This window comes from Balaenoptera physalus (assembly GCF_965194825.1).
Source record: "Balaenoptera physalus genome assembly, contig: HAP1_SCAFFOLD_690, whole genome shotgun sequence".
Taxonomy (NCBI): Eukaryota; Metazoa; Chordata; class Mammalia; order Artiodactyla; family Balaenopteridae; genus Balaenoptera; species Balaenoptera physalus.
Genome location: NW_028126069.1, coordinates 286,901 through 305,034, shown reverse-complemented (window position 1 = coordinate 305,034; position 18,134 = coordinate 286,901). Strand labels below are relative to the sequence as shown.

The following is an 18,134-nucleotide window of genomic DNA, read 5'->3' as shown; positions in this document are numbered from 1 at the left end:
GATTTAACATGCCTAATATCATTAACTCTAGAGTGAAATTTGATAAGAATTTTTCATGAGTACCTTGAGAGCCTTATTGTTTTATACATTAAGAAGTCATGATTACATTTTAAAAGAAAATACAAAGCCAGCTAGCATATAATGCTGAATGACTGCCTGCAGTGTGTGTGCATGTATGTGTGTGTGTGTGTGTCTGTGTTTTGATCAAATAATTTGCTTTCAGTTTTTTATTTTTCATTAAATTTTCCCTCGAGTCCTTTTTACTGCTATGCTCAGTTTGTGGACTTCCAACATTTTAAATTACTTTTTTTCTCTCTCTTTTTAAAGATACTCAGACATTCTCTTATAAAGTTACTTCTCAGGCCGATATTGTTGAAAATTAAGGTCCTCCTCTTGTCCCCCCCCCTTTTAAAAATAGTTTTCCTTGAGTGCTTAGAGTTAACTTGTTTCAAAGCTTTCTTATACTAGACTGAAAACAGTTAAAGCTTTGACTGTTTTTCCTAAAGAGACAGGTTTCAGATACTGATTTTTGGGAAAGGTTTTCAGCCTTTGAGAACTACACTAAGTATCAGCAGCGTTCATTAACTAAATTTTCCCATTAATTATGGTACGTAAAATTTCTCCATCCGTGGGTCAGTAGCAAAATAGGTAAGTGAATATATAGAAGTTTTTTATTCTTAAACTGTTTTATGTTCAAAGATTATATTCCTTTCAAATAACTATTATTCTAAGCATATTGAATATTGTATACCTAGGGTGTAGAAAAGCACCTTGGTCAGTTTAACTGTATGTAAAGTCGTGTATATCTATTGAGCTAAAAATTCTTCCATTATTTACAGTACTTTTTACAGAAGGACGTTTCATTCACTGCAATGTATGTTGCTTCAAGGATTTAATGCAAATTAGGATTTATACATTGGGGAAGTGTTGAAGGGTAATGGTATCCTTGTGATTTTTATTTGTGATACTGTGGACTAAATGTGAATAAGAAATCAAAGGAGTAATTGGGCTCCATGGCAATGAATAACAATGGAAATAAACGGCAGTGTTCAACAAATGGCGAGTAGGAGAGGATTTTTCTTAAATCTGAAATTTAAAACATTGCTAAAAGCCTGTTTTATCAAAGCTTCCACATACAGCTAATAATCTGCCAAGAAGTATATACTAATGACTTTGTTATTCTTAATTTTAGTCTTTTCTCCAGAGTTTAAATCCCCAGACACCACCACGATAGGCTTTTTCACAGCACCTGTCCTGGGTGTGTGCCTGGCACTGTTGTCTTTTGTCTTCAATATATAATTTTGTTCTCTCATTAAATGTCAAAGAAACCAAATCACTGATGCTGTTTCTGTCCTATATTCTATTTATTTTAACAAGAGGTTGAGCTTCTCTGATGCTGGTCTCTAACTGGGTTTGTCCAGAGTCAGTGGAGGAAAGAGAGAACACTGCTCACCTATTGATGTGAAAAACCTGAGTGAGAAGCTGATGGAAGAGCCAGGAGCCAATCTCCTTCCCTTTCTGCCTCTCATCTGAACCCTAGACCTGACCATGACTCCGTGGGTCATCCAGTTGATTTTAGAAGGATAATACTTGTGCTTGTTCTGCAAAACAAATTATAATGGAGTTATAGTAATTCTAAAGAAAACAGGATTATAGTTAATTATGAACAAATTGTGGAAAAATACTTTGCTAGTATTTCATTTTTGTAGGAACAAACATGGCAGATCCCTTTAAGCAGTGTTGTTTACCTCAGGTGAATGTTATTGTGGCAGCTTGCAGGACGAGGCAAGTTCATGAGTACCTGAATAACCTCCCCAATATTATGTTGTATCTCTAATTGTTGTAGGTACAAAGGAAGAAAACATGTGAGTGCTTTACTCTATATAAGGCAATATATACTTTCGTTCATCAAGAAAGTGGATTTCAAATCATATCTTCTGATTCCAGATACAGCGTTCATTCCACAGGATTATCCTATTTCTCCTAATTAAAAAGAGACTGCTATTGGTCATCAGCTGTGATTTCTGAGCTCTAAGAATTACTGAAGAATAGGTTTTCTGTTGGTTCCACAGCACTATTACACTGTGCTGGGGTATGCTTTGACATTTTCAGAATGTCTAAAAATGTGTCAGAGAGAGAGAGGGAGAGAGACAGAGAGGAGGGTATGAGCAACAGTGTGTGTGAGAGAAATCCTGGTTCCTGAGGGGTCAAGGATATGGACTTGGTTGTATCTGGCCCTGTGTACTTCTAGAATCTGTGCTGTTCTTGAATCGTATTGTAGTGAGAAGTATGTTTCTCCATGATTATTAAAAGTTAGTTATACATGGTGGTAAACTGGTAAATGCTTCAGGAATGACTAAGCAGAGATTCTGGTCTCAAGTGATTGTCTTGGCAACTGGTACTAGGTTAATTTAGCCCCACCAAGAGCTAATAGTTATCACTGCAGTTTGTGGGTTTGAACTCTGTATATTTGTAACTTAATGCAATGCAACTATGGTGCACCTTAATAATGGCTCACCAAAAATAAGGATGAGTTAAAGAAACTAGTGAGATCCATTATTGTGTGGGAAGGTTGATGTCCAAAATTGTCTTCCAAGTTATTAGAATTCAGAAATCCATTAAACTTTTGGATGTTTCATAACAAGAAGGCAAAAACTGCTAAGACTTGCTGCCTAGTGTCTAAAGATAAAGTACCTATCAACTACTGACAGTAATATCCCCTTATTTAGCCAGTATGGCCACAGGGTGAACTTCCGTTAGTAGTCCCTATAGCTAATTTTAACTTTTATATTACTAAAAGATCAATTATTTAGTGAAACATTTTCTAAAATTATTATACAGTTTTTTACTTGAGCAGAACAAACAAGACAAGAATGAACTCTTTGTGGCTTAATTAGCTTTGTTAATACCTATGATATACCTAATAAAGTGATTGCTGTTGATACTCTTGAATATAGGATTGAATGAGCACTGACTGACAACTAGAGTTGCCCTATAACTGATTCTATACATTTGCTTTGGGGATTGTCTTATTTCTGGTAAAGGTGGAATGAAGCAGTGAGTGGCTACATTTATTCCTTAATGGAATAACCTGGCTTTTTTCTCTAGAATTAATTATCAAGTTAAAGAGCGAAGAAATGATTTTCCAAATGGTTCCATAAAAGAGGCTTAGAAACAGAAAGGTATACTGAAAAATATGAGATTTGGAGTCAAGAGACTTGGGTTCTATTTCCACTTCTAACATTTGACTTATAGTAAGTTCTTAACTCTTTGCATCTTATTTTCTCTATCTTTAAAATGATATAGGTGGGCTTTTTAAGAGTTTGGTTGGGTAGGGGAAAGATTCCGCTGTGGAAAGGAAAAGTAAGTTTATTAAAGGAAAAGTAAGTTTATTATTTACTGAGGTATAACTGACAAATAAAAGTTCTGTATGTTTTAAGGTATACAGTGTGATGATTCGGTACACATTTACAATGTGAGATGATTACCACAATCAAGATAATTAACATATCCATCACCTCACATAGATGCCTTTTTCTTTTTTGATGTGTGATGAGAACACTTAAGATGTATTCTTAGCAAATTCCAAGTATACAATACAGTATTATCGACTGTAGTCACCATCTGTACATTAGATTCCCAGAACTTACTCATAACTGAAAGTTTGTACCCTTTGACCTCCCCACTTTTCCCACTTGCCAGTCCCTGGCAACCGTCATTCTACTCTCTGCTTCTATGAATTAGACATTTTTAGATTATGCACATCAGTGAGATCATATTTGTTTTTGTTTTTCCCTGTGTATTTGTTTTTCTGTCTGGCTTATTTCACTCAGCAAAATGTTCTCCAGGTTCATCTATTTTGTTATGAATGGCAGGATTTCCTTCTTTAAAAGACTGTATAATATTCCATTTTATATGTATATCACATTTTCTTTATCCATTCCTCCGTGAGTGGACACATAGGTTCTCCACATCTTAGCTATCGTGGATAATGCTGCAAAGAACATGGGAGGGCAGATATCTTTTCAAGATACTGATTTTACTTCCTGTGGGTATATACTCAGAAGTGAGATTGCTGGATCATATGATAGGTCTATTTTTAAGTTTTTGAGGAACCTCCATACTGTTTTCCATTCCCACCAATGTTATACAAGGGTTCTCTTTTCTCCACATCCTCACCAACACTTCTTATTTTCTTGTCTTTTTGACAATAGCCATTCTAACAAGTGTGAGGTGGTATCTCATTGTGGTTTTAACTTGCATTTCCCTGGTGATTAGTGATGTTGAGCACTTTTTCGTGTACCCTCATAGGACATTTACATGTCATCTTTGGAAAATGTCTATTCAGATCCTTTGCCTATTTCTTAATAAGGTTATTTGTGTTTTTTGCTATTGAGTTATATGAATTCCATATATATTTTGGACATAGCAAATGTATATATCCAAAAAACCATACGCTTATCAGATGTATGGTTTGCAGATATTTTCTCCCATTCCATAACTTGCCTTTTTATTTTGTTGATTGTTTCCTTTACTGTGCAGAAGCTTTTTTTTTTTTTTTTTAAAGTTTAATTTTTATTTATTTATTTATTTATGGCTGTGTTGGGTCTTCGTTTCTGTGCGAGGGCTTTCTCTAGTTGTGGCAAGCGGGGGCCACTCTTCATCGCGGTGCGCGGGCCTCTCATTATCGCTGCCTCTCTTGTTGCGGAGCACAGGCTCCAGACGCGCAGGCTCAGTAGTTGTGGCTCACGGGCCTAGTTGCTCCGTGGCATGTGGGATCTTCCCAGACCAGGGCTCGAACCCGTGTCCCCTGCATTGGCAGGCAGATTCTCAACCACTGCGCCACCAGGGAAGCGCGAAGCTTTTTAGTTGCTTGTTTATTTTTGCTTTTGTTGCTTATGCTTTTCGTATCATATCCAAAATATCATTGCCAAGACTGATGTCAAGGAGCTTTTTCCCCTATGTTTTCTTCTAGGTGTTTTATAGTTCCAGGTCTTAAATTTAAGTCTTTAATCCATTTCAAGTTAACTTTGTGCATGATGTAAGGTAAGGGTCCAGTTTCATTCTTTTGCATGTGGATATCCAGTTTTCCCAGCACCATGTATAGAAGAGACTGTCCTTTTCCCATTGTATATTCTTGGCACCCTTGTCAAAGATTAGTTGACCATATATGCGTGGATTTATTTCTGGGTCCTCTGTTCCATTGGTCTATGTGTCTGTTTCTATTGCCAGTACCACGTTGTTTCTATAGCATTGTGTAGACTAGATGATTCTTAGTAAAATTAGTTATTTACTGAGCTTTTATGTCAGCAACTAGTCTTCACCGGAACTCAATATAGAACACTTTTATAATTTCTCTTTCTGTCTTGAGAACTTAAGTAATCTGCCCAAGATCAGGCGGCATGCACAGAAGGCCCAAAGGGCCGTGTAACTCTCTACATCCCGACCTCAGGTCAGGTGAGAGTTGCTTTTGGAACCCAATTAATTATGGGGCAGGAAAGCATGCACAATGGGTTATCCCATTGCTTATACAGTTAAGTCACAGAAAGGCCAAAATTAGCTTTGGTGGGGTGTGAAGAGAAAGCTAAATGGAACTCAACTCTAGGGTCCATAGAACTTAAAATAGCTGCAGGTATTCCCAGTGATTCAGGCCTCAGATATGTATATAAATATGTCATAGCACTTCAAAACCTTATTATGTCATTAGTAAGCCTTCCCCTTGGTCCTGAAAGTACGTACCACTTTGTTAAGACAGAACTTAGATTTAATTTTTAAAATTGCCTTTCACATGAAATCTTAAAATCTGGGTAGAATGAGTCTTTTGCATTTTCCTATTTGATAACGTAAGCTTTACATTTACAATAAAGCATCATAAGGCTCCATTCAACCATAACATTGTGATTCATAACTTTTACCATTTTTTGATAATTTAGCTGCATTCAAAATAGTATCTTTTTATATTTCACTCTCATGGCAAAGCAGCAAGGTGCAGTATCTTCTCAATTTATGCCTCCTTGGGCTCTTTTCCATTTTCTAGGTTTGCTGATGTGATGTATAATAGAAAAGATATTTCAATCTCCATTTTAACAATTTCTTTCAGGATGTAGTGGCGTTTTTCAGTGTCACTTGTGCTTACTCTAAGCCCTCTTTGATAGTCAGTGTGGACCATGAATCCTTTCATAAGTAACATTAGAAATGGTATTTTTATTGTTATTGTTATGATACTGAAAGTGTTATATAGAGTCTGTGTGATGAAGTTTCTCATGACTTTTCTTGTGTAATTACTTTACTAGTGAAATACATCAGTTTATAAGTTGGATTAATGAAGTAATATTTGTATCTTAGAAGATAACAAAAACTAGTAGAGCTCAGTTGCTCAGTTACCTTAAAGAACTTTGCTATACTTATGTAAACCTGTGAAATGATCTTCCCACGAATGTGGAAAAGGATCATAGTAAAATACAGATTTGTTTATATATTAACTGGTAGTCTATCAACAAATTATGATATTTTTGAGTGTTCTGTGACAGTGTCATTTTCTTTCTTCCAAAGTGTTTTGGAGGTACTCTGGTGCATCTCCCTGAAAAGAATCAACTGTCCTTTTCCTGCTTAAAGTCAGGTTATTTCATTTAAGTGTCTAATACTTACTAAACAGGGATTAGCAAACATTGCTAAATACAGTTTCATTAGCATTGTAAATTAGGGACTTAGACTGCGCTCAGAAATCAGGTTTTGGAAAAAAGCTACAATATTCTGCAATATTTTGATCAGATAGCTTTAAAAAATTTATTTTAAAATTCTGTTCTTTCTTTGCATATTGAAGTGACCTGTTATTGAAAAACACCTGGTCAGTTGATTGCATTTGCCCACTCTTTGTCTTTTTGGTTAACACATGGCCAAAGATGAGTGTAGCTTTAATGTAATTTCAGTGATAACTGTTCATTCAAGAAATTTTTGTTTTCAGGTATTGTAGTTGTTGGCAGTATGTTGATGAGTAAAACTAATGCATTTTCTCCCCGTTTCACACAATAAATATTTATTGAGTCCCCGCTATGTCTGAGGAGCTCCGTTTAACCCTCCCAGAATACGCATTCTAGGTGCAATTGGGGTGCTCACGTTCATTTTTCTCAACAAGGTCAAGTCATTTAAAATCTGCCAAGAATTTGACCCACTATTTTCTCTGAGGTTTGGACTTCATTTGGGAATTATTATGTTCTATGCTTATCTTTCAAGATTAGGTTGCACTTCTTGGTATTCTTTTTTGAATACCAAATACTTGTTTATATGTGTTTTTCCCTTATTAGAGGAAGCTTAGGAGAGCATTACCTTGTGGTTTCTATATTACATCTAGGTCTAAGCTATATTGCTGCCTGGACATATTATAATATTCTGCTAAAGTTTGGCCTAGCATGGTGGGATTAACATGGAATCAGCTTCTGAAGCTGTTATATTTGGAGAAATTCAAAAAACCATCATGCCAAAAATTTGGTGGGCATTTTCAATTAAAAATCTAAATGTTTTTAGATCTGTCAGAAAGATCATGATTATACTAAACAAGCAATGAGAATATAAATTACATATTAATTTGTTCTTTATTGCAATGTAAAAATTTTAAAGTGTAGAGCAGATTCTGGGGTGGTTGTTTGCTTTAGAGAATATCTACATTTACCTGCAAGTAAAATTATTCGATTTAGCAAAGTGTTATTTACACAAACTTTTTAGGAAGTCAGTTACACAAGATTGAGGTTCATCTGAGGTTGTAAAAATATATTACAGAATAGTGTAATTTCTCATTGCTACGTAAAATGTTCTACTGACATTTAGCAGGGTTAACTAATATCCTAAGAAGTTGTTATAAATGAACATGAATAGATCTTTTCCATTTCCTTCCTAGTCTGAGTTTTAAAATTCTAAGAAATTTTGTATTCAGTGAACCCCTAAAAGGGAAAGAATTCATATGTACTAATGATTTTATTTCTCACATTTCTCTGTGGAAAGGTATGCTTTCAAATTAGATAAATATTCCAAGTTTTTTTCTGGATTATTTTGTCCTTATAAAAAAACAGTTATTACTTGAGTTATAATTTCCTACCACACTGTTCCTAACCAGCTTAATGGAGGAAATATTTCTTCCTTGATGAAAAACTTTCACCAAACCTTCTACTGTTATCAGTGTCAGGAGGACAAGGCAATAAGTAAGCATAATTAGACTAGAAATATGATTAGTACTGTGGATTATGATTTTATTTATAATTGTATAATCCTACAGTCTGATTTTCACTTAAAGTTTCTGTATATACTTAAGGACGAAGAAATTAATTGGTCACCCATATACACACTACTGTATATAAAATAGATGACTAATAAAGACCTACTGTATAGCACAGGGAACTCTACTCAATACTCTGTAATGGCCTATATGGGAAAAGAATCTAAAAAAGAGTAGATATATGTATATGCATAACAGATTCACTTTGCTGTACACCTGAAACTAACACAACATTGTAAATAAACTCTACCCCAATAAAAATTTAAAAGTCAATAAATAAGTATACATTCACAGGAAGTTGCAAAGACAATACAGAGAGCTCCCACGTATCCTTCACCCACTTTTCCTTTAACGGTTATATTTTACAAAATTATAGTATGACATCAAACCAGGATTTTTATATTGGTGTGTGTGACTGTGTGTGTGTGTGTGTGTGTGTCATTTTATCACATGTGTAGATCTGTGTAGCCACCAGGAGAATCAAGATAGAGACCTGTTCTATCACAGATGTCAGATGCCACTCAGATCTCCCTCGTGCTGCCCGTTGCAGTCACACCACTCCCTCCCCCTACCACCCTGACCCCTGGCAATCACTGATCTGTTCTCCATCTCTATAATTTTGTCATTTTGAGAATGTTAGATAAAAGGAATCATACACTATGTGACCTTTTGAGCTTGGCTCTTTTTCACTCAACATAATGCCCTTGAGATCTATCACAGTTGTTCAGAGTATCAATAGTCTGTTACCCTTTATTGCTGAGCAATATTCCACAGTATGGATGTACCACAGTTTCCTTACCCATCACTTAGTGGAGGACATTTTGGTTAAGGTTGGGTCTGTTACAAATAAAAATGTTAAAAAAATTTGTGTACAGATTAAAAAAATTAATTGGTCACCTAATTTGATTATACCTAAGGCCTACACAATATCTGTGTGTGTGTGTGTGTGTGTGTGTGTGTGTGGTGTGCATGTATGTGTATAAAAGAGAGAATGCTGTAAAGTTTGCATTCCTTTCTCAGCAATCACTGGATAATCACTGGCTCCTGATACTTTTTCCGTGTAGAGTAGAAATTCATGGTCATCTTTTCATAATGCTATAAGTAATTTTAATATACTAACTGGTAGTGACTTAGGGACTTTACTTATCTCATGTAAGATAAAACCAATGGACAACTAACTAGATGAGAATTCTGAACATCTTCCTTGTGGTTATGGGGAAATTTGCTATTTATAATACAATTATATTTCCTTCAGGAGGCATGTCTTAAATGCTGAACTCTTTGACGTATTTACTTAAGGATGATTTGGTAAAAAGTTGTTGGATGGATTTGGAGAAAGAAATTAATCAGTTTACATATAAATTCCCTTTTCTGAATCATCTAACATAATTTAGAATGACAATCCAGTTATCTACAGTTTAATTTTCTTAGTAAGTGTATGATCATTTTCTCTGCTGGAGTTGGCTTTGTGATTTTTGAGCAGAATATTATGTTGGTATTTAGATTCAAAGTTGAAAGAAGTGTTGAAAGCTGTCGTTATTGCATTTCTACTGACTGGAGTGGGTATTCTTCTAGGTGGTAACTGTATATAGCAAATTAAAACAGACATGATGCTTACATCCTGCAAGTCTACATATCCAAATATTTTAAAATATCATTATAATTGTCTTTGGATGTTTTGCTCATGCTCTTTACCTTCTTGCTGATCTTGTTACTATTTGTATAAAAAGTTTTAATTTAAAGTATATTCCACTGATGTTTCACGTAGAATATATCATACTCCCTTAGGTAACATGCTTTGAAAAAGTGGCCTAGTGTATTTTTCTGTGCTACTAACAGAAAATCAATAATTTATTAATAAGACTTTCAGACCCAGAGCATCATTGGGTTGGGTTCTTAACTTCCTTGCAGCATAATTATTAACTTTTCCTCCTCTCTCATTTCTCTCATCCTACTGATCACCATATCTTATCCCATCTCCTTAGAATTATGTCCTGAATCTGGTAGCTTCTTTCCATCCCCTCACGGCTCCGTTATTACTTATTGCTTGATTTGTTAGAACTGCTGCCTCTTAAGTGGTTCCCCCACCATTAGTCTCCCCTCTCTAATTGACCCATTGCACAGTCTTTCTTTATAAACATAGTCTTTCTTTTAAAAAAAAAAAATTCTGCAGTTCACAATCCTTTGCTTGACATAAAAGACTCACCTCAGCATCCTCGATGGTGTACCTCAAGTTCTTTGTAAACTGAACTCACTTTGTATTGAAAATGCTATTATCTTTCAATAGCTCCATACTTGTTCCTTGTCAGGCAAGGATTCCGTGTCAGTGGAAGGTAATCTAATGATTACTGTAAATTAGATTAAGTTAGATCATTCTATTTATGGTGACAATTGTAATAATTTAGCAAGACTTACTCTAAAATTTGGCTCAAACCATCTCCAAGATAATTCAGACAAAGGGAGTTAAGCCCTTCTATAGTAGAGACTTCTAAGGATTCACCAAACCCTGTTTTGTCTCCCTGTTGGCCCACATCAAGACTCTTTTTCCTACCCCTCCTTACAATTAGATAAGGCTTTGTGATATATAACATTTTCATCTGTGTTCAATAAAAAAGCACTAGTTTGATCCTGGTCATTCATTCTCTTCCCTCATCTGCCAGCTGGAAGCAGAGAATCTAGCAGAGGACTCCAACCAAGGCCCTGGAGGAATGGTGGAGCTACAAGATGAAGGAAGTCTGAATCCCGGAATGATCATATAGAAGGCCATCTGTCAGCCAGGAAGATACACATTGGGTTTTTATTGTGATAAGCCACGAATTTTAAAAACTTGTAGCTGTTAGCATTAGCAACTTTACTGCACCTCACAGTTTAAAGAAAGGTGGTCTACCAGCTGCTACTACTGGAGCCACTTTGAAAGTTCACCTTGGGAGTCTCACTCTTACCTCGTGTGATCCATCACATAGGCAAGTGTGGTTCATTGTTATCAGTGCTTCTGTCAGTATGCAAGACATCCTTCATCAAGTTCGATTGTGTGATCTTGGTGGAATGTATTTAGTTTTATATAATTTGCTATTTCATTAACTGAAGATGCTATAACTACTCTTTGATTAATAATTTAAGAAACTATTTTCAAAAAAATTTGGAGACATTATAAGAATTGATAGCCATGTGGAAATAAATCCATTGTCTCCCAGAGTGCCTGGCAGGACACGAAGTTTAGTGGTCTTATTAAGTGGTCTTGTTATTTTATATAAATATGTTATTTTTCTTGGCTATGCACTATATGAAGAGTTATTTATTATATGAACCTGTTTAATGAGCTGTTTGTGAAATACCTAAGCATGGAAATCATAGCCTTTTATGTAAATGTGGAAAATGGGATGATAGAGATCTGAGTTCAAGTTATTTTTGTCACTGTCTTGCACTTTATTCACAATGATTTTAGATGAGCCTCACATACAGAATATTAAAAAGAAACGTGGAGCCATTCTATTTGAGGCTCTTCCAGGAAGCCTACTTTGCTAATGAGTTCCATAATATATGCCAGGTGATTTCTAGTTTTTGAGTATTAATTTATTTAAAAGTAAGGAAAGGATGGATAACTGATATCCACAGGTTCAACAAAACTAGAGTAGTTGTGTTAGGTGTTAGAGAAACAAACAGAAAAAGACAAGAGCTTTACTTTTAGGAAGGAGCCTACCCTCTGGTAGATAAGTTTTACATTTATCATTTAAGTATAAACAAAATAGTGAATCATATTAGGTTTCGCTTTCTTATTTCATTCTTAAATGAAAGTAAAATAGCTAAAATATGGGGCAGGGGAAGAGACAGATAAATGAGTGATTTGACATATCCATGAAAAAGATGTTAACTGTATTATTCATAATGTTTGACTATATATTGTTCGTACTTGTCCTGTCTCAAACACTACATAGAAAGGATTTAAAAAATTCTGGTCAGAGGTAAAGAAGGAAAGAATAGAGAAAAAAAGGCAGACAAAAATCCAGTTGACCCATCTCTTTTCTATAGTGTGGTTTTGTTTTCTTCCCATGTTGAGATGAGTCTTTTTAGTACATCTGGAAGTGTTGTTCAGGTTTTTATTATAAATGCCCTAGCTATTGTAGGTATTGTTAATGATTCAAGCTATATCCAAAAGTGTAGTCTGATATTTGTTCGCTCATTTCTTGGGCTTTTGGATTGAACAATGTTCTTTCATCATTTAAGGGAAAAAATTAACTTAGATGCTAATAACAAACTCTGGAACTTTGTGACTTCAGTCCATTTGTAGCTCCTGGGCAGTGCCATTTTGATTGAAGTCCAGTTCAATCAGTAATATCAATAGACTGTTTTTGGCTAAGATTATAATGGCCAGTTCTATGCCTGTTCTGGAGGAATAAAATATGATGCTCTTCTAAAATATTTTATGACACTTTTCCCCTACACTTAGTCATGCCGCTAGTAGTTTTATTTCATTTTTTCTGAAGTTGATCCCAGTCCTTGGCAGTGTTTCCTGGCAACCTTTTATGCACAATATTTGTAGAATTGTTGAGGTGGAAGGTGTCCTGTGTATGCAAACACGGAACTGGTTTTTACCATGTTCTGTTTTACTCCATGGCCTCTACAAAGGTATCATTTGTATAAGACGTTTTCCTTCAGGATGTTTTCCTGCAGCTTTGGGCCATATCCAGCTTTAATGAAGCATCCAATTTTGGATATATTACTGCTTCACAGCTACATATTTGATTCTTTGCTGTCAATATTTATGAAAGTAAATGCTAGAATAAACATCTGTGTTTCCTTATTTCTGAAGCCTTCATTCTGTTGAGCCTATTGATTTTGCGTTTATTCTACAGAAGTGTAGTTATATATTTCCCAGTCAACAATATATTCACCATTGCTGGATTTGGAGACACAATGTGGGGGAAAATACAGCTGGTCGGCTAGATTTAATTTACTAGATTCTTTTGCATGAAGCAAATCCGTGGTATCCAGATGTATTTTCAGTTCAGAGTTCTGTTTATCATTTGCCTACCATCAGTAAATTAGCTTGACTAGCAGTCATATCTTTTTGAGGTTAAGCAGTTACTCTTTTCCTAAGCCTTTCTCCTTAACCTTTTCTACTTAACCATGGAGTTAACTGTTTACCCTATTATTATGCTATTATGAGCTAATCTGTAGGTTTTATTACCTAAACAAAATGTTTATAACTTAGACTTAAATGCTTGAATCTTATTTTCACTATAAATTGTGTGTTGTTAAAATGTATTTGGATTTAGAATTCTACAAATTTTCAGTCTAGATTTAAGAAGAGATATTTACTTGTCTAGGAGACTGTTGTGCTTTCTCTGCCATATTAAGTCATTATTCTTTATTCAAATAAGAGATGAGAAAGCTGATAATTTTCAGACTCTTTTTCAGGATCAGAGGAACTATAGTCCTCATACAGATTTCATCATAAAGATCTTGTATTACATGGTAAAATTTGGTTGTCCTTTTGTAATAGTGGTAAGACCCTGATTCCATAATGTTAATAGTCAATCAGTTCTTTCTTGGTCTTGACAATTATTTGAGGACTTTTTGTTCTTTATTGACCTGTCCCATAGATACTGGGATGATGTGGACAGAGGTTGCTTACTTTTGTTCCTTCAAAAAGCAGATCCTTATTGATTTAGCTCCTTGCAAGGTGAAGGTGCTCTTCAAGGCTTCTTTCCATCTTGTTTTTTTCCAAATGACTCTCTCTTCAAGTCCCTCAGCCCATTGTTCTACCTTTTCCCCTGGTAAACTCCACCTTTCCCCGTAAGAGGAATTCCCGTTCCTTGATCCATTCCTGGTTCTTGCTGCAGGCTTCTGTAGGATTGACTTTCAAACTTTACTCTGTAATTGCCAGCTCTAGAGGAAGGGGATGGGGAAAAATTCTATTAATGGAGTGACTATGGATGCCCCATTTCAATTAGTTTCTTCACGAGGTTGGGCAGGAGCTAATTTCTCTACTAGGTTACCTAGGAAGAAAGTATACCTCTCTAAGACTAACATTAATTTTTCTCAGAGTCAACACAATAAAATATTGGAGGAATATTAAAATGTTTAAAAATATATGTATATATATATATATCTGGTTCTATAAGAACTTTAATAACTACATTTGGTTATCAGATATTCTGGAAATTCGTAGTCTTACAGATGTGCTGAGAGAATAACTATATGAATTTCCAATCCTTCTCTGGTCATTTCTTTCATGGAATGATGGAGAACTTACCTGAGAGATATTGAGCATTCTGCTACTCTCTTCCCCTTTGAAAGTTACTACCTGAATGGCTCACACATTCCAGGAGCCCTTATGTTAATTCCTTTCCAAGCTGTTGGTTGTTTGAAGCTTATTCTCTGGTAGATTCTTCAGGACAGACTTATGGGAACAATATTCCTTGAGTTCTCATGTATTATGTAGCAAGAATATACAAGACTATAAGAAGTTTTCATCTATGGGTTTTTATACTTGAAGGTCACTCTAGCTTCATTAAAATGTGTTCGATTTGGGCTGTATCATTTTCTCAGATACATGTATAGTCTTTCAATATGTAGTTTGAAGTTATCTTTTATTCCAGGAGAGTTTTATTATAGTTTTTAGTATTTTTTGCTTTGTTGCTTTGGTCTTCTTCAGGGACTCCTACTAAACATATATTGGACAGTCTTGCTTATGTTACATATTAATTATTGTCTCTTAAAATCTTTTTACCTCTTCTTTTTTTTTAATTCTAAAATTTGTCTTATGTTCCATTTTGTACTTTTGGTAAGGCATTAACCCACTGTGCTTCTTCTTAACTTAGTCTTCATTCCTGAAATAAGTTTTTCTTGTATTTCTAAATCTTTCCTCAGTTTGATCACCTCTCTTTTCATATCTTCCTTGTTCTCAAACACAACATTTTTCAGTTTTTCTCCTTCTGAGGTTTTTCGTTGCTTCTGTCATTTAAAGAATATTTTTAGCTTGTTTTGAACTATTAGATCACAGTTTTCCCTACTTTAAAAATCAAGGAGTTTGATCAGTAATATTGGTTGTCATACTGTGGTAAAGATATAGCCCATTCTGTAGCCTTTATTATAGTCTTTTTTGTTAGTTTTTTTTGTTTTTAATTGGGATATAATAGTGGATCTGTCTCATTTGGTTAAAAATTTTCTAAGCTCTACCGCTGCTTTAACTGGAAGTTAAGTGCTTTGAAACAAAATTTTGTTAAACATTTTGCCTTCTGGTTAAGGAATATTTGCTTTCCTTTCACTTACTGTATTAATATCCATTTTTGGTCATCTTATTTTGGTTGTTTTATAGTTGCTAATATTTTGTGGTTATTTCTTTAACATTTGAGACCATTAGTTATGTAAGATTTCAGATGTTTGGAAGCTCTATTAATCGAATTCATTGGAAGTTCATAAAGTTTATAGAATGTTCTTCTACTAATTATGACTTTGCCAGGCTTCCTTAAAGAAATACCATTTTCCACCAGAAAAAAAATGAACTTAAAAATCTTTAGCATCTCAGCTGCCATATATGTAATTTCTTTATAGATATATTCCAGATGTCAGAACTCCATCTTAATTTGTTGTGTATTCCTCCAGTGCTTGTCACCAGCCTTCATGGCCATCTTGGTGAAGTTTTCTTTTACAACCTTGATACAAGAAGATACTCTCTTGGGTTTACTTTGAAAACAGGCTGAAGGCCTTCCTCCAAATGTTGTATCTCAATTTATGTATCATTTGACACAAATTTGAGTGAGCTATAACCTAGAGAAGAATCATTCCTAAATGGCTGCTTGACTACATTTTTTTGTTTGCTTTTCTTGACAGACCTCAGGTTCCAGGCTGTGTCAGGCCTCATTTGGTGAGAAGCATGTTTGTTTCTCTTGTCAGCTTCTTGACTGGTTCCTTTCCAGATTTCTGCAGGGCAGCCATATGGTCATTTTGGCATGTTTTCTAGATTGCTTCTATGGCAGGATTCCAGGTCTTGATTAGTGTTTCAGAATCTGCTCACACTGAGAGGGCTTTAGCTTTTGCTCTTCAGTTTTATTTCAGATGCATATTCAGATCTGGTGTCCTTCCTGTCTCATCTGAAGTTCATTTGATTTTGATGATTTTATTTTATGTGGCCCATGTATTTGGCTAACTTTTTATCTTCTTATATTTTAAGCAAGAAAGGCCCATAAAGGCCGTTGGTGAGGTGCCTAGACTGTGCTGATTTTGGAAAACTGAATGTAACAATAATTCTATTAGATGATCAGTATTAATGTGCATTAGATTGGCTAGAGATGTATACCAGTCTCCTCCTTTCTACTTTTTTTATTCTTAGTTACGTAGTTCTTTAAATTTGTTTTTTTCCTGGTGGTGGGGGAGGGATTTACTTTGAAAATTTCTCTCTGTAACCGAGAGGCAAGGAGAAAATTACTCATAATGTTGGTAGTGATGTTTAAGAAAAAATTGTTCATGACACTTATAAAGATTAGTAAAGCAGACTTTATTCAGGGAGACTATCACGATAGTTGTAGGGACCACTGCAATGTGGTTTTGCAGTGGAGGAGAGAGATTGGGCTCAAACTTGGAATACAACTAGGAGAACTGGGGCTGTATAGCCAAGTAGAAGGGTGGGGTAAAAATTACTAAGAGGAAAGAAACATGAAAATAAGGGGGATTCTGGCTACACAGACCTAAACAGGATTGTTGATGAAGGCAGGCCAGGTGGTCAGATATTACATGGGGGATGGTAGAGATGAGGAACCTAATCAGATATCCAGCGTGATCAATATTGAGGGTGGGGGATTCTGGTTAAACTGACATAGTAGGTTTCTTGCTAAAATTGGACAATGCAGAGATGAACACAGAAGCCCAAAAGTTAAGGTCTAATTGGAGAGAGTTCAGAGGAGCCTGACTAAAGTTTGGTCAAGGAGAGACTCTTCAACAGTGATAATAAATGTAAAACTATAACTTTCAAGGAAGTAACTCTCAATACAGAAATACTGAAGCAAATCTCTATGAACAAAACAGACCTTTAGGAGCTTCCCTGGTGGCACAGTGGTTAAGAATCCGCCTGCCAATGCAGGGGACACGGGTTCGAGCCCTGGCCCGGGAAGATCCCACATGCTGCGGAGCAACTAAGCCCGTGCACCACAACTACTGAGCCTGCGCTCTAGAGCCCGCGAGCCACAACTACTGAGCCCGTGTGCCACAACTACTGAAGCCCGCGCGCCTGGAGCCCGTGCTCCTCAACAAGAGAAGACACTGCAGTGAGAAGCCCGTGCACTGCAATGAAGAGTAGCCGCCGCTCACCGCAACCAGAGAAAGCCCGCACACAGCAACAAAGACCCAACGCAGCCAGAATAAAAATAAAAAGTAAATAGATTTATAAAAATACAAAACAAAACAGACCTTTAGTTAAGTTCATGCTTAACCTCAGTGAATCAATAGCAAGATATTCTCTACCCGTATTTACTTTTGGTTATTTTTGATCACTAAATTAGGAACTATATCATTTCAGGTTTTTTTGAAGTTGAAGAAAAGCAACTTAATGCCTTATATTCAGTCTCTGCTTCATGAATTTGTTATTTTGATTTCAGTGATAAGGATTGAAATTATCATATGAAGGAGCAAATTCAGACACCATGAAACACTTATTTTCTCTTAAAAGATAAAGGTTTTAAATAAACAGTCTATAAAATACTGTAATATGTGGAGACTCAGGCTTAAATTCTTTAATCAAATTAATTATTAAAATCTAAATTTTACTCTGCTTATATATTTTATTTAATTTTTCTTTGACACTTTGATTTTATAAAAAGGGACGTACTTAATGTATTTTTTCAGAATTTCTTGTATTTTTTAGGAA

The 18,134-nt window shown here is 35.4% G+C and overlaps 1 protein-coding gene across 1 annotated transcript in view; it reads left to right on the top strand.

Moving 5' to 3' along the window:
- Positions 1-17,918, top strand: part of LOC309653613 (glucocorticoid-induced transcript 1 protein-like) — a 134,387-nt gene extending 116,469 nt beyond the window's left edge. Inside the window, exon 3 of the mRNA XM_082478496.1 lies at positions 10,930-17,918. Coding sequence (XP_082334622.1) covers positions 10,930-11,028 — 99 coding nt within the window. The 3' untranslated portion in view covers positions 11,029-17,918. The remainder of the gene's footprint in view (positions 1-10,929) is intronic.
- Positions 17,919-18,134: the final 216 nt, after the last annotated feature.